Here is a 22883-nt window from a genome sequence, read left to right as displayed (position 1 = left end):
TGTAATGATTAGCCGTGACCTGGATGGCCCAGGCTAGCCCAATCTTGTCAGAGTTCGGGAGCTAAGCAGGGTCCCCTCCCCAAACCCCACTCTCCTCACACTCCACCCCCAAAATCTCCCACTGATAGTGAACAGAGACCTGTCAAACCTAGGGGAGGGACATTAGGAAGAATTTTCTAACAGAGCGGTTCCGCAGTGGAGCAGGCTTCCTCGGGAGTTGGTGGGCTCTCCTTCCCTGGAGGTTTTTAAGCAGAGGCTAGATGGCCATCTGTCAGCAATGCTGATTCTATGACCTTAGGCAGATCATGAGAGGGGAGGGCACCTTGGCCATCTTCTGGGCATGGAGTAGTGGTTCCTGGGGTGGGGGGTGGGGGAGGTAGTTGTGAATTTCCTGCATTGTGCAGGGGGTTGGACTAGATGACCCTGGTGGTCCCTTCCAACTCTATGATTCTATTCTATGATTCTATGACTCCTGCCCCCACATGCCATTTTCCCAAACCAAAACAGCCACCATTTCGAGCTGCACATGCAGTATTCCTTTACAGCTGGCATGTTATCTACCATCGCTCTCCAGGCCCATACTGGAAGTAGGACGGGACGGGGGGGAAATGAGAGGCTGCCGAGCTTTTAAGGGCTTTGCGGGTGCCCTTAAAAATACGGCAGCCTTGAGGGAAACTGCGAGGGGGTTGTCACTTGTGCAGTCAGGCCAGAAACCATTTCTGCCACGCTATTGTTTCAAAGGCGGCACGCTGTTGCGGTTGCATAATGCGCAGGCAGTGGCTCCCTTCCGACTTCCCTGCCAAAAGGAATGAGTGTGTCGCAACGGACCGGCCTGGAAGAAATTCAGGTCACTCAAAGCATTAGCTTCATAACACTGCGAGCAAAGGAAAGCAGATATGACTCATTAGACTTCAACACGGAGCACGAATCTCGCCCAAAATGTTTTGAACATGTTTCGAGCTGTACTCTCTCGTCACCAAGTCACCCTGCTACAGGCTTACAGAGATATAAATTGCACCGGAATACATAGCATATTTATGTTTGAGTAAATGGTATTCATCTCTGTGAGATAAAGAGGCCAAATGACTTCCTTTTTCCTTAGAAGCTGTTTTACTGAAGCATGAAGTTAGATATTTATGTACGCATCAATCAATACGGTATTTGTATGGGTGCCAACTCCAGGTTGGGAAATTCCTGGAGATTTAGGAGTGAAGCCTGGGGAGGGGAAGGTTTAGACAGGGACCTCTGCAGGTCATAATGCCATAGAGTTTACCCCCCAAATCAGCCATATTCCCTGAGGGAACTGATGTCTGTTGTCTGAAGATCAGTTGTGATTCTGGAAGCTCCCCAGGCTCCACCTGGGGTTTGGAAACCATGGTCTCTTGACTTACATTAATGAACATATTTTAAAAAAGGAACCACCACCAGTAAAGCAATGGCCCGTATCCAGCCACGCATTTCCAAACACTTAAGGGTGCTTACAGGGTGATGATTTCCTGATCACCCTTCTTACTGTAGAAGAAGAGTTAATTTTTATATGCCGTCTTTCCCTACCACTTAAGGAAGACTCAAACCGGCTTACAATCACCTTCCCCTCCCCACGACAGACACCCTGTGAGGTGGGGGGGGGGCAGAGAGAGCTGTGACTAGCCCAAGGTCACCCAGCTGGCTTCATGTGGAGGAGTGGGGAAACCAACCCAGTTCACCAGTTTAGCCTTCGCCGCTCATGTGGAGGAATGGGGAATCAAACTGGGTTCTCCAGATCTGTCTCCACCGCTCCAAACCACCGCTCTTTTATCACTACACCACGCTTTACCTATTAGGATGTTCCAGAGGGGGGGGATCCACTGACCCCCTAAGAATACAGCTTCAGGGGCTTAGCAGGCTGCAGAAAGACAGGGAAATCAGCAAAAGACACCACCCCCTCTTTCCTGTGTGGCTGGGTAAAGGCCAATATATTTTAAATAACTGTTTATTGCAATATCATTAGATCATGCACCCATTACTGAAGAAGGGAGACGAACACTACAGTCCTAAGCAGAATTACTCCCTTCTAAGTTCATTGGATTCAATGGGCTTATAAGGTAGTTTCAGGTGGGTAGCCATGTTGGTTGGCAGTAGAAGAGCAAGATTCCAATTCATTGAGAGATCCCTCAGTGGTGTACAGAAGATTTTTAGGCTGAAGAAGCCTTTTGGTGAAACGTGACCCAATACCCGGGATACGCGTTCCTTTGCCTTTATCATCTTGTGTCCATCGTTTCATTACCCCCGGCAAGGTAAGTGCAGATTGGGCAGACAGCACGCCTGCTTTAGTAAGTCCTTGAACTGTGCAAGGGTTAGGAGCCGGAGGTATCCTTCGCCAGCTGGTTTTCTCATGCTTCACAGAAAACACGGAGGAGTTTTCTCACTTGACCTGAAGAGCTGTGCTCTTCAATAACAGCCATCGTTGGCGTCTTGTTTGCCGTGGATTTCTAAAGGGGTGTGACTCACAGTGCACATTGCATCGCTGTGTTTGTTCGATAGTTTTTGTATCGTGTAATTAGCTAGTTATAGCGCTGCGCTTTATGTTTATCTTGCATACATTGCATGTCTTTGTGAAATACAGAGATACGTTGGGGCTACGTGCTGTTATTTCTTGTGAGTAGTTCTCATTCCAGCATAGGGTTTTGTTGTGTTACACCAAAAAGACCAGCCAGATTTCCAGGGAATAAGCTTTCGAGAGTCAAAGCTCTCTTCGCCATCTGACAAAGGGAACTGTGACTCTCAAAAAGTTATACTATGGAAATCTTGTTGGTCTTTAAGGTGGGACTGGACTCAAATCTTGGGCTTATTAAGGATGTAAGTAGGGTTGCCGGGTCCCTCTCCACCACCGGCGGGAGGTTTTGGGGCGGAGCCTGAGGAGGGCGGGGTTTGGGGAGGGACTTCAATACCATAGAGTCCAGTTGCCAAAGCCGCCATTTTCTCCAGGTGAACTGATCTTTATTGGCTGGAGGTCAGTTGTAATAGGAGGAGTCCTCCAGCTAGTACCTGGAGGTTGGGCAACCAAAATGAACACCTCTGCACTAGTACCACAGGTAAGGAAGGAAGTGCAGGAGAACTAAGACAAGGTGTATTGAGTGCACACATAAACAACATTAAGGACTAACAGCACTATATACAAAACTATTTCAATAGTCCAGAAGGTACAATTGTTTAAAATATAGTATAGTTGTTTATACTATATACTATTGTTTATACTATACACCTTGTCTTAGTTCACCTGCACTTCCTTCAGTACCTGGAGGTTGGCAACCCTGGATGTAACTCAGCTTAGGAATGCATGGCAAAGCGTGCAGGAAATTCTGTTCCTTTTTTGGAAAACTGTGCACGATTGTTTCTGTGACCACTGTGTTCAGGACGTAAAGGAGCTCGCTCCCACAAGCTTCACAGCAAATATCTTTACTGATAATTGTCACAATGCAGAGAGCTATTTTGGGCACTCCTCAAGGCCTGCACACATGCTCTGTCTTCCACCGAACAGCAGATCTCTTCCCTCCACACACACACACCAAATGCTGTTGCAGAGTGGCACTCATTCTGTGGTTCACAGAGGACCATGGTTCACGGTTGCCATTAACCAAAAGATCTGCATGACTATTGGATTCTGTGTGCGCCCCACTCTCAGCATGCATCACATAAGAACATAAGAAAGGCCTTCTGGATCAGACCGAGGCCCATCAAGTCCAGCAGTCTGTTCACACTGTGGCCAACCAGGTGCCTCCAGGAAGCCTACAAACAAGACGACTTCATTCTCCTGCCTGTGTTCCACAGCACCTAATACAATAGGCATGCTCCTCTGATCTGGGGAGAATAGGGATGCATCATGACTAGTATCCATTTTGACTAGTAGCCACGGATAGCCCTCTTCTCCATGAACATGTCCACTCCCCTCTTAAAGCCTTCCATGTTGGCAGCCATCACCACATCCTGGGGCAGGGAGTTCCCCAATGTAACTATGTGTTGTGTGAAGAAATACTTCCTTTTATCTGTTTTGGATCTCTCACCCTCCAGCTTCAGCAGACATTTTTGTTCTCTGAGTGTCAAAAATCTAAAATCAAGAGAATAATTATGTAACATAGAAATGTAAGATTATCCCTGCAGGAAGGTGTATACTCCAAAATACCTGTGCTAAGAGGACAGAATGACATGCTTTTAAAATGTAGGTTTGGGCAGCAGGATTAGCGTGAGTTCGTATAATCATGTTGAAACCCAGACGCTTGAAAATATTCTGTGAGAAATGCTGATGGTTTGACTTTAGCTCCCTGAAATAGTCTCAATCCACTTGTTAATGATATGTATTCTCTTTTCCCCACAGGAATACTATGACAAAGGGGATTACGTTATTCGTGAGGGAGAGGAAGGAAACACCTTCTTTGTCATAGCCAAGGGGAAGGTAAGATGCACAACTACATATTTGATGAAGGAGTTCTGAGTGAAGCTCTGTGTGATTGCCGGATGTTTGACAGGGTAGAGGGGGCGAGGAGGAGGCTCTAATGCATTCACCATGCACTATTGATCTGCCTCTTCAAGGACACACTCAGGACTGAAATGACAGGCGAAAACTTTGATCGTTGAAAGACGAGAATCAGCTGCTGGGCAACTGGGTTGCGTTAATGCTGTCAAGTGTAAAGCTGCTGGTCTGCGCATGAGTAAATTGGGAGTCACTGGGCAAGCAAGAGAAGAATGCTTCCTCATCGAGGGCTCGATTGAGTTCCAGTTGCTATCCCCATCATGGTTTCTTTTCAGTCACCCCCACAAAGAAGACATCAACGCTCTTATTCTTAGGCCTTTTGTGCATGGGCTTTTGTGCTATTTCTTGCGCGGTCACCCCCCCCACACACACTACTTCGGGGCTTTTTTTTTATTATACATGCATTTCCCGACCTTCAGAGGTCGCCTCGCTCTCTCCGTGTGTTTTCCCTGTGTTTTCTGGATGCTATTTAGCCAGCATCCAGAAAATGCAGGGAAAATGCGCAGAAATGCCCGGGGAGAGCGAGGTGACCTCCGTAGGTTGGAAAATGCATGCATAATCAAAACAAAGCCCCGAAGTAGTCGGGAGGGGGTGACCACGAGGGAAACAGCCATGCATAAAAGGCCTTAGAATTTTAGAAATATAAAAATAGGAAGGAGTTCTACCAAGGCTCTGTTATGTCAGCTCTGTTATGCATGGGAGTTTTACCTGAGGTTCATTGCTGGCTGGACCCACACTTTCCTGTTGGGAATCTCTGCACCAGCAGTCTCCAAACTCAAATCAAGTCCCCGCCCCTTTAAATGCTGCTTTTTAATTGGCTTACTTGTAGTGCTTACTGTGAGAGAAAAACCCTCCCCTCCAAAAAAAACAACCCCAATGGCTGCATAAAAAAGCATTTTAAGAACAAAAAGCAAAAAGGAGTAATCTGAAATGGGGGGGAGAAATCCAAGCCTCATTTTAAAAAAGCCTTTCTTCTGCTCAGAAAGAGCTCCCAGGAAGCAGGAAGCATTTGAATCCCCACCTCTTTACACCCTGCTTTGTAATTGGCTGTGAGAGAAATCAAGCTTCTGTGTCCTCCACTTTGACTTACGCACGGCGATTTCACCTGGACTCATCAGGGCCAGGCCCACCAGCAACCATCCTACAAGCTACCACCCAACTTGCATGATTCACTCAGGCCTGGCTGCTTGCTCCATTCAGCAGAAGCCACTCCATCAAAGCCAGTGTTGTGTCATGACTGGAGTTTCAGACTAAGATGTGGGTGACCTCGATTTGAATCCCCATGCTCCTGTAGAAGGTCACTGGGAGACCTTAGGACAGTCACACATTATCAACCTAACCTATCTTACAGGTTTGTTGTGAGGATGGCATGGAGGGAAGGAGAATGATGTAAGCTGCTTTGGGTCTCCATTGGGGAGAAAAGCAGTGTGTGTGTGTGTATCCAAAGATGATAATAATAAATATAGCCAAAGATGAAGAGCAGATAAAAGGTAGGTTAGTGAGTGGGTATGAAGGAGAGAAGGAAACGGGAAGATGAGGATAAGGGGGTTGCCAGGAGGAGGGAAATAGGAAATGGTGTGGGGAAGGGGATTCAAGAGAAAATAAGGTGCCCTTCAAGTCCTTGTGGGTTCCCCACTGTGCAACAGGGTCCAGGCAGGCAGCCAACACCACACACCTGGGGTATAATTTTCCCAAGTAGAGGCTGCTGGGAGAGGGAAGAGGGAAAGCTGAAGACAAGAGCAGTTAAAGGAAGGTTGGCTGGTGGAGAGCAGGAAAATGGGAGAAGATATCAGGGCTTTCAGGAAATGGAAAAAAGAAACAGTGGGGAAGGGGAAAGGATAGATTTCAGATTTTTCTGCAAGCCTGGGCTTTTCAGGTTTGTAGAAAGACATGTCTTGTTTGCACATGGCCCCGATCTCCGGATTGAAGTATCCACAGATGAGGTGTTGAGAATTAGATGTATTGATTATGTATTGTCAATTTATTAAAATATATCAACCCTTAAAGGTTACGAACCAGATTTCTGCACTTGGGGTCCTAATATCTGTACTCTATGTGCCAGAGTCGGCATGACGGCCTATGGTTCTCAAACTATATCCCGTGGACACAAGAAGCTGCCTTATACTGACTCAGACCTTTGGACCATCAAAGTCAGTATTGTCTACTCAAACCTGCAGTGGCTCTCCAGGATCTCAGGCAGAGGTCATTCACATCACCTACTTGCCTAGTCCCTTTAACTGGTGATGCCGGGGATTGAATCGGGGACCTTCTGCATGCCAAGCAGATGCTCTGCCACTGAGCCACAGCCCCTCCCAGCCCTTCCCAGTTTGGACTGGGAGTCTGCTCCAAGGAAAGAATGAAATCAAAAATCCCTGTTGGCATGGCCAGATCTTGCCTAAAGTAGCCAGTGCCTTTCGATGCCTTTTTGTTCAGCATCAGAAATAAATATTTCCTCTTTTTTAATGCAAAGGGCGAAGGCACTTAATCAGAAAACATTTACGGGCTTATGTACTGAGGAATGAATGAATCGGCAGTCGCACAGGAATAGAGACAGATGGTGCTTTACCAGTCGGCAGGCCTCAGAAATAAACATTTCTGCTGCTTGCTAAAATGGGGGGGGGGGTTAAACGCGCACAGCAGTAATCCCTCCTCTTTGGGTGCTGCTCAGGCGATTAACTTCCTGAATTTGGGAACCGGCAGGTTTGGTCCCAAGGAGAATAAATTTGGCTTGAGCAGCTTGTTTTAATGTGGGGGAGGGTGGGGGAGAAGCAAATCCCAAATCTGCCAATTAGGGTAAATAATATATTTTTTAAAAAAGAGAAAGAGTCAGGATTTGGGAATGTAGCAATCGTTTATATTATATCGTACATTTCGGTCTGCAGACTGTGGCTAGACGGATGCCCGAGGCAGAGCAAGCATAGGCTAAAGTGGTAGAAAGATTTCAAGGAAACCATTTGCAGTTTTGAGTATTTCCCGAAGAAACCTAATTATTTATTGTGTACAAATACATGTAACAAAATGTGAATAGCCTTTTCTTAAAGGAAAAGCAACCAGGGGAAAGGGCATTTCGCCCATATTTGTCCTCCCCTATTCTGAAGCCGCTTTTCTTTTTTTTAGGGGGTGTTATTACAATTGATTGCGTGTAATAACTAGCTTGCTCTGGGGGTAAAGGGAAGATGACTGGGGAAGGCACTGGCAAACCACCCCGTAAAACAAAGTCTGCCTAGTAAACGTCGGGATGTGATGTCACCCCATGGGTCAGGAATGACCCGGTGCTTGCACAGGGGACCTTTACCTTTTACCTTAATATTTAGCTAGGTCTTTAATGATCATTTTGAAAGTGGACACTTTTTTATAGGGCAAAAACGCACGGGAGGTTTTGACTTGGATTTGCCGCTCTCAAGATGCCCATTTTCTCTTCTGAATTCTCAAAACTCTGCATGGGGGCTTATTTTTGAGTTTTGAGAATTTGGCTGGGGGAAATGTGCATTTAGAGAGTGGCAAATCCAAGGCAAAACCTCCCGTGCGTTATCACCCATAGTTATGTTGAGGTGGAAGGTTAACTGAAACAACACAGGAAGTCTAACGCTATTTAATCACTAGGTAGCTTTTCGATGTAGAGTAGAAAACTGCTTGGATAGTTATAAGAAATATAAGATGTTTATTTTCCTTGAATGTGCCTACATTTGCATCTAGATAATAGTTAACTCGAAAGGTAAAACAGTCTTAATCTAGCCTGCTCATTTAATTTTTTCATGAGGAAGCGTGAATGTTCTTTTTCTTTCCTATTTTTTTTGATGGATACTTTGTTTTTCCCTTTCCCTTTTTACCTTTTGTACCCTCAATAATATATTTTTTTAAAATAATTTTGAACCAATCCTTCCCTGTAAAGTTAGAACTAGAAGACTGGGAAGTACCTGTATATCCTAGATTTCTGCTTGCAGGGAGTCTTGCTTAAAGAAGGTTTCCAAAGTCACTCTGAACGGTACAGTCCCCTGAACAGTCTCATTTTGCTGCCTGCATTTTACATCCCATGTGTCATTCATCTCTGCAGCCACTGTATGGGATGTGTCCTTACGCATCAGCTGCTGTGTGAGTCTCTTAATTAGGCTGGGTATTTAGAGAGAGCAAATTCACTTTGGCAGGCGAGCCGTTCGCCTGCGGAGCTCCTGCTCACTTTGAAAATCCAATGGCAGGACCGACTCTGCACCCCCGGAGGGAGGCCTGCGTGGGTCACCTGCTTCAGTTGTCATGAATGTGTCTCAGGATTTTGCTGCCTAGAAGTAGACTATTGGATTGGGCTGGATGTTTGCAAAGCCCAGTTGTTTGCTTCTAGTGTAGTTGAACCACTTGTTGATCTGGTCAGGTGTGTGCGTTCCTGGTTTGGATCAGTACTGTGGTGTGTGCGTGTGGGGAGAGGGGGCCTTAAGCTCCCACTCCTTGTTCCGTTTTCTCAGCCAGAAATGATCCCAGCAGTGTACTATTTTCCCTTTTGGGGAAAGAAGATGAAGAGTTCGTTTTTATATGCCGACTTTCTCTACCACTTAAGGAAGAATCAAACCGGCTTACCATCACCTTCCCTTCCCCTCCCCACAACAGACACCCTGTTGTGGGGCTGAGAGGTGGGGCTGAGAGAGCTCTAAGAGAGCTGTGACTAGCCCAAGGTCACCCAGCTGGCTTCTTGTGGAGAGTGGGGAAACAAATCCAGTTCACCAGATTAGCCTCCGCCGCTCTTGTGGAGGAGTGGGGAATCAAACCCGGTTCTCCAGTTCAGACTCCACCGCTCCAAAACACAACTCTTAACTACTACCCAAGCTGGAAACCTACAGGTACCTCATCAGTACACATGGAGCCCCCAATGGTGCAAAGACCATACCTGAGACCTTTTCAGATCAGGAAAAAGGGGCACTGGGAAGTGTAAGCACCCTCATCCTGTTTGCCATGGTTAGGGTTGCCAGCTCTGGGTTGGGAAATACCTGGAGAATTTTGGGAGTGGAACCTGAGGAGGGTGGAATTTGGGGAGAGGAGGGACCTCAGCAAGGTATAATTGCAGAGTCCACCCTCCAGAGTGGCCATTTTCTCCAGAGGAACTGATCTTGGTCATCTGGAGATCAACTAACAGCGGGTGACCTCCAGGTGCTACCTGGAAGTAGGCAGCCCAGTCCATGGTCCCAATCCAAATCAGGGCTATGCACCTCTGGGAGGCCAGGAGCCACCCCTGCCCTGGCAACAATTAGCCCTGATATTTGAAGGGCTGTCATATAGAGGATGGTGCCGAGTTGTTTTCTGTTGCCCCAGAAGGTTGGACCAGAACCAACGGCTTGAAATTAAATCAAAAGAGTTTCCGTCTAGACATCAGGAAGAACTTTCTAACAGTTACAGCTGTTCTTGAGTGGAACAGGCTTCCTTTGGAGGTGGTGAGCTCTCCTTCCCTGGAGGTTTTTAAGCAGAGGCTAGATGGCCATCTGTCAGCAATGCTGATTCTATGACCTTAGGCAGATCATGAGAGGGAGGGCTTCTTGGCCATCTTCTGGGGATGGAGTAGGGGTCAGTGGGGGTGTGTGTGGGGGAGGTAGTTGTGAATTTCCTGCATTGTGCAGGGGGTTGGACTAGATGACTCTATGATTCTGTGATAATTAAGTGAAGCTACCATGTGCTGGATGTTGGGGACATGAAGGAAAGGACCATAACACATACTCTGCTTTTGAGATTCCGTAGATATTTGGCTAGCCACCATTAGGAAGAGAATGCAGGTTTTGAGATGCACTTTGTTCTTGATCCAGCATGGCAATTTGTGCTTTCTTTTTATTGATTCAAGCACTTCTTTGCAGAGCTCCATGTACATTGCGTACAGTCCTTTCCAAGAGTCCTATAAACTTCACTAGGATTATTATCCTGAGGCTAATACTGAGTGGGGCTTGCCAGAAGTCTCCCAGTGAATTCAAGGCTGATGTAGAATTTGAGCAGATTTCAGCTTCTGAACTCTTTAGTTGCTCTTTCTCATAGTCAATACGCTGCACTCTGTGTTTACTTCAAACATATTCCTCTCCTAATATGTGTTATTTTTCTGAGAATGAATAGCTTAAGATTCCAAACGCACTGTGTGGCTCAGTTAGTAGAGCATCTGCTTGGCGTGCAGAAGGTCCCAGGTTCAATCCCTGCATCTCCAGTTAAAGGGGCTACGCAAGTAGGTGATGGGAAAGACCTCAGCCTGAGACCCTGGAGAGCCGCTGCCGGTCTGAGTAGACAATACTGACTTTGAAGGACCAAGGGTCTGATTCAGTATAAGGTAGCTTCATGTGTTCATGTGTATCCTCAAAGCATTCATGAAAATGATAATCACCTTGCTGACCACCCCCTTCTTCTTGGAGAAGGACAGATCTCTGATTAGTATTTTGCTAAAAATGTAGAGAACTTTGAGAACTGGCTAGGTTTTGAGAGGTAAGGAATACAGTGTGGCTTTATGTGCCATCAAGTCACTCATGACTTATGGTGACCCTATGAATTAATGATGAGCCCCGTGGTACAGAGGGGTAAGCTGCAGTACTGCAGTCCAAGCTCTGCTCACAACCTGAGTTCGATCCCAATGGAAGTTGGTTTCAAGTAGCCGGCTCAAGGTTGACTCAGCCTTCCATCCTTCCGAGGTCGGTAAAATGAGTACCCAGCTTGCTGGGGGTAAAGGGAAGATGACTGAGGAAGGCACTGGCAAACCACCCCATGAACAAAGTCTGCCTTCTAAACGTCGGGATGTGATGTCACCCCATGGGTCAGGAATGACCCAGTGCTTGCACAGAGAACCTTTACCTTTTTATGAATTAATGACCTTCAGAACATCCTATCTTTAACAGCCTTGCTCAGGTTTTGCAGACCGAGGGCCATGGCTTCCTTTATTGAGTCAATCTATCTCATGTTGAGTCTTCTTCCATTCCTAGTGCCTTCCACCTTTTCTAGCATTATCGTCTTTTCCAGTGACTCCTGTGTTCTAATTTTTGTTTTGTTGCACTGTGACATTTGTCTAAATTTAAGGGTAACTGATTAGTAATCTGTGATTTCCTGGCTGATGCTTACATTGTTCAGTTGACATCATTGAGGAACTGTGAGGATAAATCAATTGATTTGGGTCTGCTATTGTTTTAAATGAGAGGGAATGTGGCATGGTATAGCCCAATCTTGTCAGATCTCGGAAGCTAAGCAGGGTCAGTACTTGGATGGGAGACCACCAAGGAGGACTCTACAGAGGAAGGCAATGGTAAGCCCCCTCTGCTTTTAATTTACCTTGAAAACCCCTCGCTGGGGTAAGGCAGCTTCAACTTGACAGTGCGCACACACACAGACACTGTTTTATATTGGTGTCTCTTTATAACATCTCTTCCTTCCTGATCTTTCTTTTGTTTGCCTCTCTGAGTGTAAATGCATCTTCCTGATGGTTGAACACGCTTCTGGCAAAGTGAGCTCTGACTCATGAAAGCTTATGCTAGGACAAATTTTTGTTCGACATTATGGTGCCTCTGGTTTTCTTTTGCGAGGGTAACCTTTACTATATGACGATGGACGTGGGGAAGCAACAGATTTTCATTGCGAGTGCCTGTGTGTCAACCGATCATCCTAATCTGCCACCCTCCATTTCCAGGTTAAAGTCACCCAGACTGCCGAAGGATGCACCCAGACCCACCTGATTAAAGTATTGCAGAAAGGAGATTACTTTGGGGAAAAGGCCCTGATCAGGTTAGTTCAAAATCAGTTTTAATTCGCATAGACATTGGCTTCAGAGTGTTCTTAAAGTGGGATGTCGTCACAACACAGTTTTTATGAAATCTCATAACCTTTTCCGTCACCGTACAAATATAGCTGAGAGAAAGAGTTTGTGCTACAGCCGTCCCAAGAGATAGCTCCACTTACATTGATTTTTCCCCCAGTTCGCACAGCTTGAAATCCCTGTGTAGGGGAGGGGCTGTGGCTCAATGGCAGAGCATCTGCTTGGCATGCAGAAGGTCCCAGGTTCCATCCCTGGCATCTCCAGTTAAAGGGACTAAGTAAGTAGGTGATGTGAAAGACCTCTGCCTGAGACCCTGGAGAGCCGCTGTCAGTCAGAGTAGACAGTACTGACTTTGATGGACCAAGGGTCTGATTCAGTATAAGACAACTTCATGTGCTCATGTGTTCATATATGTTGGCCTGGTCTTTTGGCTCTTTCAGCAGATACCCGATTCCATGAGGATCAACCCAACACTGGAAGGTTTTCAAAACTAGGTTAACCAAACATAGTTCAATATGAGTTCACGTAGCCAGGTGAACTTATTGTAAATCAGGGTCCATAGATTCAAATTCTGTCCTGATCTGATGGGAAGGTCAAAACGTGCTTAAGCAAAAGGCCACCCGAATCAGACAAACGGAGCATTTAATGACAGCCTAGAGGTCAATAGCTTGGGTGACCCAAATAAAATGTGGCTGATTGTCGACACGGTATAGATTTTTCATCCCAAGCAGAAGGTGGTAACATTGTTACTATTGGGATCACAGCCCTGTAGTTATCGTTCCTTCCTGTGTTTAATTGCATAGTTAGCCGATTTAGAGCCCCATGGCGCAAAGTGGTAAGCTGCAGTACTGCAGTCAAAAGCTCTGCTCACTACCTGAGTTTGATCCTGACGGAAGTCGGTTTCAGGTAGCCAGCTCAAGGGTGACTCAGCCTTCCATCTTTCCGAGGTCGGTAAAATGAGTACCCAGCTTGCTGCGTGGGGGTAAAGTGCAGATGACTGGGGAAGGCACTGGCAAATCACCCCGTAAACGTAGTCTGCCTAGTAAACGTTGGGATGTGACATCACCCCATGGGTCAGGAATGACCCAGTGCTTGCACAGGGGACCTTTACGTTTTCCTTTTTAGCTGACTTAGCGGCATGTGTATCACCCGTTCCAATGCTATAAAATCTTCATTAGCTTTATAAAGACATGGTATAAAATTCAGCTTTGTCGCATCAAAATTATTTTTAAATTCGCATCTATGCTTGGTCACAGCTGCCACCTCTTATTAGCTCACAAGGAAGCACATTTATCTTGCAGCTGCATTGATTGATTGATGTGCTCAATAGCTGCTTAGCCAAAGACAGTCATATCATTTGGAGTAGATCCATTAAAGGGATCCGTCAAAAATTATTTTAAAAGTGGGGAGAGGCTCTGTGAACCGTATAAGAAGAAGGGCGTGTGTTTTTCTTCAAGTTTGCACTTTTGTGAAGCTGCAGACTAGGCCAGATGTTCCATCCACCAGCCCATTTGCACAAATGCAGCTGTCAGCATCATCCCACCAAATAAGCATCATTCCACTAATCCAAGTGGCAGCTTTCACAGCAAGGGTGTGGAAATCACTAATTGCAGAAGTTGCTTCTGGTGCTTCCGTTTCTTTGGCAGTACGTTGCTCACATGAGCGGGTCATTTGCATGAGCCATTGTTGGGACAGATAGGCCAGCCAGTAGACAATTTAAACTGGCTCTCAGCAACAAAGTGACTTGGCACATTACTATTTGGAGCATAGAGGAGAAGCATTGGGGAGGGGCTGTGGCTCAGTGGTAGAGCATCTGCTTGGCATGCAGAAGGCCCCAGGTTCAATCCCTGGCATCTCCAGTTAAAAGGACTAGGCAAGTAGATGATATGAAAGACCTCTGCCTGAGACCCTGGAGAGCCGCTGCCAGTCAGAGTAGACAATACTGACTTCGATGGACCAAGGGTCTGATTCGGTATAAGGCAGCTTCATGTGTTCAACACAGTTGAATTCAGATTACTCTGTTGACATGGTGCCTACTTGATAATGTCACCACAAGGTGATCTTGATGGCCTGACAATGGATTACTTGAAGGTTCTGTACTGTGTCTTAGGCATGTGGTGAGATTGGTGGAACTTGGTGGTGGTGGAAAGTGCCGTCAAGTCACAACTGACTTATGGTGACCACATAGAATTTTTCAAGGTCAGAGACACTCAGAGGTGGTTTGCCATTGCCTGCCTCTGCATAACAACCCTTGTTTTCCTTGGTGGACTCCCATCCAAATACTAACCAGGGCCGACCCTGCTTAGCTTCCGAGATCTGATGAAATCAGTATACCCTGGGCCATCCAGGTCAGGGTTGGTGGAACTTATTTTATTCTGAATTCTTCAGTTGATTCTTCTGGCCTTGCCTGTGCATCCAAAACACTTTGGAGCAGTCAAACAACCAGTTACCAAGAAAAGAAAAAGTCGCCTTGTAGTATCACCACACCAGACCATCTTTTGAGGGACAGTTTATGTTCTGCAGAATCAAGAAAAAACTCTTTTTGTGGGTAGTACCACTTGAGATGTAGGGAGAGGGGCATGTTCAAAAACTCCTCCGCTTTAAAAATCCTCTTGTGTGAAAAAAGTATCTTGTGTCAGTGTCTGGCCTATTTTTGCCTGATATACTGATTTTCTACATGCCGGCAGTTTTTCAGTGTGGTACAATAGGCAAATGTGCATCTCTCCCTCTGGTAAAATGAGTACACAGCTTGCTGGGGGTAAAGTGCAGATGACTGGGGAAGGCAATAGCAAGCCACCCCATAGTCTGCTTAGTAAACGTTGGGATGTGACGTCACCTCATGGGCCATGAATGACCTGGTACCTGCACAGTGGACTACCTTTACTTTTTACCAGGGGAAGCACTACTGCTTGGGTTCTGATTTGTAGTCAAGATCCATCCTTAGATCTTCCAAAGTTAATTATACTTCTTCTCAGAAAGAGAAATCTGCCATATAAAGAGGGAAGCCTGCTTTGTAATCGCATGGCAAACAAGCATTGAGATGGCAAAAAATACTGATTTATTTACTTCATTTGTACCCTGCCTTCCTCCCCAGTGAGGTAACCGAAGCGTCTTCCATTGTTCTCCTCTCCTCCATTCTGTCCTCACAGCAACCCTGTGTTTGGTTAGGCTGCGGGTGTTGCGTCTGGCCCAAAGTCACGCAGCCAGCTTCCATGGCAGAGCGAGGATTCGAACCTGGGTCCCCCAGAGCCCAGTCAGGCACTCTAACCACTACACCATAGTAGCGCATAGAAAAACAGTTGGCTGTGACTCTTCCACATCAGTGTTTAAATTCAGGCAGTTGCATAGTTAACACGTTTCTTTCTTCCAGCCACTTCCAGACTCTGTCTGGTCCCATTCAGAGCATGCTTAAGGCCTTGGTTTCAGTGATTTTTTTTTTTTTAAAGCATCTCTATATTTTTCTGGGTTGCCTCCCTTGCGATTAATCCTGTAGCTTTTTGCAGATAGGAAAGTCAGTTGTGTGCAAGTTGACATCTGATATACAGCTGTTTAATATTCATATCTCTCTGCCCGAGCCGTTTTGCTAGTGCGACTCTTTGAAAGACATTTTGATATCTTTTAAGACACTCCTAATCTGTTTCTGTTTTCAGCGATGATGTCAGGTCTGCGAACATAATTGCAGATGAAAACGACGTGGAGTGCCTTGTTATAGACAGAGAGTGAGTAACGCAGCTGCTTTCTTGTGGCCTTCCTCCTCGCAGTGCTTCGGATACATTTGTCCTTCTGCATTATCCTAACCTTTATTTTCTTTGTGTGAATTATGAGTCTCCCACAGTCACCGGGATTAAGCTATACTCTCGTTTACTGCTACAAGACAATTTTGGCAACCTAGTCTTCCATTCATAATTGAGCAGAAGTAATTTTTATTCAGTCTAAGTATATTTAAGATGTGTGTGCACGTGTATATCTCTTTTCACCCTCTGCCTTGTATAAATTGGGACATTTGCAGTGTGAATGCTCTCCAGGGTTCACTTAGCATGGAATCTGTGGTTGATAGGGTTGCCAAGTGTCAAGTGGTAATCAAAATGAAGACTAGTGCTCTAACAATAGAGTATTGCAAAAAAGACCAGCACTTATGACCTTGGCAAGAAAAATACTTGTATTACACAGTTCCGCTGAAAGTAATATGTCAGGTGGTGGCAGGCAAACCCCCGCCAGTCCACCCGGCTGCCCACCGACCAGCTGAAGGTCGGCGAGCAACGCGTTCACAAGCGCCTGCCCACGGCGCCACGTCACTACCAGTTTACACCCGAAAGCGCAAGGGGCTGTTTATCACTCAGACTCCCAGTTTGATTGGTAAAAGGCCCCTTGCGATGTGGCACTACCAGCCGCGCACACGCACGATCATACCACCACCCTAAAAACCTCCTGGCAGAGGAGAGGAGGGACCTGGTAAGCCTAGTGGCTATGGGGAGGGGGGGTGGCTCAATGGTAAAGCCTCTGCTTGGCATGCAGAAGGTCCCAAGTTTAATCCCTGGCATCTCCAGTTCAAGGGACTAGGCAAGTAGGTGATGTGAAAGTCCCCAGCCTGAGACCCTGGAGAGCCGCTGCCGGTCTGAGTAGACAACACTGACTTTGATGGACCAAGGGTCTGATTCAGTATAAGGCAGCTTCATGTGTTCATGTGTTCCTTTTTAAATAACAGCAAATTTATCTTGAGCCATACTGAACAGCTTTCTGTCACATTCCCTACTGATTTCACCCGCTGTGTATTCTGATAGCATCAGGATCATTTTTAACTCCAACTGCACTGAGGGGGAAACTGAAATTGCATTCCCAATGGAATTGACAAAACGGCCTTTTCTTATCTTTTGTCTCTGGAGCTGTTCAGGTTTTTTTTACTGCCAAACGGAAATACATAATAAAGGATTAAAAAATATTTTCTCCCCCTTCGAATCTGGTATCGTTGCTCAGTGCGACCCTCAAAGTTTTTTAAAAATTTTATTTCTGTGACTTCGAGGTCATATTTGACAACCATACTGGATTATTAAAGGGCATTTTTGGTCAGCAAAACTTTGAAACGTGTTACTGGGTAAAGGTGGGGGGAAGCGTTGATTCTCTGCCCCAGTCATTTTCCCAATTGCAAATGCCCCCTCCCATATACTTTAAAATCCAAGTAGGGTAAAGCATCTGCTTGGCATGCAGAAGGTCCCAGGTTCATCTCCTGTTTAAGGGACCAGGCAAGTAGGTGATGTGAAAGACCTCAGCCTGAGACCCTGGAGAACCGCTGCCGGTCTGAGTAGACAGTACCGACTCTGATGGACCTTGATGGTCTGATTCAGCATAAGGCAGCTTTATGTGTTCCCTTCTTTCCCAATGCTACAGCCCCAAATCAGATTGTTTTTCTCTCCCCCACACACTTTTTAGGCCCAAATGACATGTCTAGACTAGTCTTCAGGCATAGAACTCCAAGTGTGGTAGATAGCTTGGCCTTAAGTCGGGAGCGCTGAGAAATTAGGTTCGAAATAAGTGAAGGAAGTGTCTTGTTGCCAATGCTTTTATGTGGCTGAGATTTGCCTGGGGCCAGGCCACCGACTGGCAAGCGCATGCCATCCATACCCAGAGAGGGGGCAATAACTAGGCGGCCGATCAACGAAACATGGCTGCGATCTTTGTAAATAATGAACCTTCCTGAGAGGTTAGAGCAAACAGACTTTGTTAACACCAGGCTACCCAGTTTGTGGATAGCCTGAAGCTGTTTTACACCGTGTGGAAACAATGAGAACGATGGGAACATAACTTTTTATATTCCACAAGAATGTTCCTCGTCGCCTGCAGCCACAAAAAACAGATGGTCTGGAGCGAAGCTGCTGAAAATACCTTGTCGCAGAAGAGCTTATTGGGAGGGATAAACAGTGGATATGGTTGCACTGGTGATATCCCTTTTAGCCATATAAGTATGCCTTTGGGATACCTGGATGATTCTATAGGGAAAGTGCATGTTAATAGTGTCAACAGTTATAAATGTACTAAATTGACATTCTCCCTTCCTTGAGCAGAGGGGCACTGCCGCTCACACAAGGGAGTTTACTTCTGCAAGCTCTGCTCCAAAGGCAGTTTACTTTTTTGGATCCGACCCTTTGTCTCCATATGGCATATTTCAGAGGCCTCTATACTTAGAACAGTTATGGCAAATGTTGGAAAACACCAGACTGGCAAAACTTGCTGAAACTGCTCAATTAAAGGAGGAGCATGAAAGAACAAGCTTTCGAAGCAGCTGGGTGGTGGTTAATTAATTTTTGGAATTTCAATACAACAAGGACATAAAAGAGAGCCAGCATGGCATAGTGGTTAAGAGCGGCAGACTCTAATCTGGAGAACCAGGTCTGATTCCCCACTCCTCCATATGAAGCCTGCTGGGTTACCTTGGGCTAGTCACAGATCTCTCCAGACTCAGCCTCACCTACCTCACAGAGTATCTGTTGTGGGGAGGGGAAGGGAAGGTGATTGTAAGCTGCTTTGAAACTCCAAAAAGTTAGAGAAAAGCGGGGTATAAAAACCAAATGCTCTTAACCACTACACCATGCTGGCTCTCCAATTCTTCTCCTCCTCCTTCTTATACTTTGTGCTAACCATTTTCCTCTTTCTTAAACATAACTCTACTGAGTTGTTTTTAAGTTTAGGAGATAGAGCTGTAAGTCAGTGGTAGAGTTTCTACTTTGCGTGCAGAAGTTTCTCGGTTCAATCCTCAGGATCTCCAGTCATCTATTTGTTTTATTAACTTTTTTTATTATTATCCTGCTTTCTCCCTGCGGGGACCTTAAGTGGCTCACATCATTCTCCTCTCCTCCATTTTATCCTTACAACAAAGCTATTAGGTGGTTAGACTGAGAGAAAATGACTGGCCCGAGGTCCCCCAGTCAGCTTCCATGGCAGAGTGAGGACTTGAACCGGAGTTTCACAGACCCTAGTCCGACACTCTAACCACTACACCACACTGGCTCTCATAAAAAGGATCAGGTAATAGGCGATGTGAAAGATCTCAGCCTGAGAGCCTGGAGAGCTATTGCCAGTGGGAGGAGACTGTAATGACTAAGGTTCTGTCTCGGGTCATTTATGCATGGGAGGTTTACCTGAGGTTCGTTGCTTGCTGGACCCACACTTTCCTATTAGGAATCTATGCACCAGCTGCCTCCAAGCTCAAATCAAGTCCCTGCTCCTTTAAATGCTGCTTTGTAATTGGGTTACTTTGTAAAGCTTACTGTGAGGGAAAATCCCTGCCCCCAAAACCCAATTCCTACATAAAAAAGCATTTTAAGAACAAAAAACGGAGCAATCTGAAAGGGGGGGTGGAGAAATCCATGCCTCGGTTTTAAAAAGCCTTTCTTCTGCTCAGAAGGAGCTCTGAGGAAGCAGGAAGCATTTAAATTCCCACCTCTGTAAACGTTGCTTTGTAATTAGCTGTGAGAGAAACCAAGCTTGTGTGTCCTGCACTTTGCCTTATGCGCAGGGATTTCACCCGGGCTGAGCTCAAGGGAGAGGGAAAAATCGGGTTAATAGAGGAACAGGAAGTCCCGGGATTTGTGAGGTCTGGCAGCGAGGTCATCTCTAATGGAGGGAAAACTCCTGCATAACTCCAAGGAACAACCGAGACAGACCCGGGGCAAACGTACCCATGCATAAATGACCTCAATATAAGGCAGCTTCATGTGTTCAACTCAGTGTTCTTGCTTTTGGAATATATTTTGGAGCTAGACTGTACATTTTGTTTCTAGCAATTTACTGAGTCGGTTTCCTTCTTTTGTACCCATAGAACCTTCAACCAAACCGTCGGCACATTTGAAGAGCTCCAGGCATACCTGGTGGGTTATGTGGCTAACCTGGCTCGTGACGATGAAAAACGGCAAGCTCAGTAAGTCTTCCTGTTGATCCTGCTAGCAGTTGCATGGAAAATAATGCCATTCACCCCTTTTAGGATAGAGAGTACCTTCCTGTTCCTTACAAATTCATCACTACTGTTTAACCTCTGATTCAGTCTTATGCATTTGCTATGAAGCTTTGACTTTTGGGGTCCGTTTTCAGCCACTTCAAAGTCCTGCAGATACACAGGCTAACTCAACTCTTTCAGCCTCTCAGATTTAGCATGTCTCAGAACATTCATAATTATAGTATTGAAAGTTATTTGTTTGGCATATGTTGTCTCTTCCCTTCAGAGATATTCCAGCAGTGCTGCTCAGCAGAGAACGTATTCTGATCCATCGGCGTTTGTTTCAGTATTTTAACCGTGTTGCCACAATACGTGGCACCATTGTCAGAACTGCTAGGCAGTTTTTTTTCAGGCTCCCAAACGTGTTGGCCGCAATCCCGAATCCTCCCCCCTGCCTTGTGTTCCAGAGCTTCTTCCTTAGGAAGTGCTTTCTTCTTTGCTTTACCCCGTACAAGAGAACAGAAAACTGTTGCATGCAGCAGTCGAAAGCATTTCCTAGAGGCGTCTAGCAGCCATCTTAAGGCAATGTTAGGCAGCCTCATTATGGGCCAAGCTGGTTTACCTTGCTTCTGTCTGGGAACGTGGTCACCTAGACACGTGACTTCTCTTGTGTGCCCATGATGAGCTGGATCCTGTGCATTATTTCTCCTTGTGGTAGAGCTCTCATGCAAACAGAAACACTTGCTCTAAGTCAGACTTATGGGGCAGTGGCTCAGTTTGTAGAGCATCTGCTTGGCATACAGAAAGTCCCAGGTTCAATCCCCGGCATCTCCAGTTAAAGGGACCAGGCAAGGAGGTGATGTGAAAGACCTCAGCCTGAGACCCTGGAGAGCCGGTGCCGGACTGAGTAGACAACGCTGACTTTTATGGACCAAGGGTCTGATTCAGTATAAGGCAGCTTCATGTGTTCATGTGGTCATGGGGAAACCACCTCTTCTTCTCACTTGCTCTGAAAGCCCTTTCCTGGGGTTGCCATAAGTCGGCTGCAACTTGACTGCACTTTATGCACACAGCCTACATAAGTATAGTTTGCATAGGCTTTGTGCACAGCTGAATATGCATATGGATAAGACTAGCGGGAGAAGAAGAAGAAGAGCTGGTTTTTATATGCCGAGTTCCTCTACCATTTAAGGGAGAATCAAACCGGCTTACAATCTCCTTCCCTTCTCCTCTCCACAACAGACGCCCTGTGAGGTAGGTGAGGCTGAGAGGGCGTGACTGGCCCAAGGTCTCCCAGCTGGCTTCGTGTGGAGGGGTGGGGAAACAAATCCAGTTCACCAGATTATCCTCCGCTGCTCATGTGGCGGAGTGGGGATTCAAACCCGGTTCTCCAGATCAGACTCCACCGCTCCAAACCACCGCTCTTAACCACTACACCACGCTGGCTGGGAGTCGTACCACTCTCCAGCAACAACCTGTACCCTGAGATCTGTCATATGTTCAGGGCTTAAATGCAGTCACGATGCCGTCTCCCATAATGGCTCAGCTGGATTCATTGTCCAGTTACAGACAAACCCATTTAGACCCACATTCTCCTACAGGCATGGCCCTTTTTAAACTACTTATTAGATCCACAGAAATCCAGGCGTCTCTAAGTACAGTCGCGGATGATACGGTGCTGGATCAGTCTTTTTATTTTTTAAATCCTCTCCGTTTTAATGGGGTATACAAGGGAGTATTATTGTAGGGCCGGAACTGGTGTTCAACTGAGCATCGGCGTTTGGACAAAAAAAAAATATCCTTTGACCCCCCCCAACCCCCTTCAGTTCGTTACGATAAGGTCGCGGAAGGCCACCAAGAGATGCCATAAAGCCAGCTGACTGTTCATCAAACAAATTACCGTTTCAGGCCCGAGGTATCCAAACAGAGAGGATGCAATCAATATTTAATGTCTCATGAAATGTTGCCATTAAAAAGAGGCTTTAAATAGAACCGTAGGCGACATCTGCAGCTCATCGGCATCCAGTTTTGACATCGGGGGCGGAGGAACCTTAATTTGAAAAATTCACGTTCTGTTCCAGAGGGATCATCCTTCGGTTTAAGCTTTTTAACCCCCCCCTCTTTTTTTCCTGTTAATGTTGCTGAGGTTTATACACTGCTTTTCCTTATTAGAAGGAACGGAAACTTCTCCGTACGCACAAACCTCCCCCTGTAACAAGTGAAGAACATTCCGCTTTAAGGACGTTTAAAATGCTGCAGCTTTTCTAGGGCTCCTCACCCCCTGAGATGGATCAAGCATGCTGCCAGAAGTCACAGGAATGTGTGGTGTAGTGGTTAAGAGTGGTGGTTTGGAGCGATGGAGTCTGATCTGGAGAACCGGGTTTGATTCCCCACTCCTCCACATGAGCAGCGGAGGCTAATCTGGTGAACTGGATTTGTTTCCCCACTCCTACACACAAAGCCAGCTGGGTGACCCTGGGCTAGTCACACTCTCTCAGCCCCACCTACCTCACAGGGTGTCTGTTGTGGGGAGGGGAAGGGAAGGTGGTTGTAAGCCAGTTTGAGTCTCCCTTAAGTGGTAGAGAAAGTCGGCATATAAAAACCTCCTCCTTCTCCTCCTCCTTCTTCTCCTCCTCCTTCTCCTCCTCCTCCCCCCCAACAAAAAGGGCAGAACATATGGTTCTGTCTCC

General features: G+C 46.2%; 1 protein-coding gene across 1 annotated transcript in view; it reads left to right on the top strand.

Moving 5' to 3' along the window:
- The window catches only part of PRKG2 (protein kinase cGMP-dependent 2), an 81301-nt gene that overhangs the window by 40429 nt on the left and 17989 nt on the right, over positions 1–22883 (top strand). Inside the window, exons 6-9 of the mRNA XM_056855434.1 lie at positions 4355–4432; positions 12141–12235; positions 15917–15985; positions 20080–20178. Of these exons, the coding sequence (XP_056711412.1) occupies positions 4355–4432; positions 12141–12235; positions 15917–15985; positions 20080–20178 (341 nt within the window). The remainder of the gene's footprint in view (positions 1–4354; positions 4433–12140; positions 12236–15916; positions 15986–20079; positions 20179–22883) is intronic.

Source organism: Euleptes europaea, chromosome 9, assembly GCF_029931775.1.
Source record: "Euleptes europaea isolate rEulEur1 chromosome 9, rEulEur1.hap1, whole genome shotgun sequence".
In the NCBI taxonomy this organism is placed as follows: Eukaryota; Metazoa; Chordata; class Lepidosauria; order Squamata; family Sphaerodactylidae; genus Euleptes; species Euleptes europaea.
This window is presented reverse-complemented; position numbering and strand designations above follow the sequence as displayed.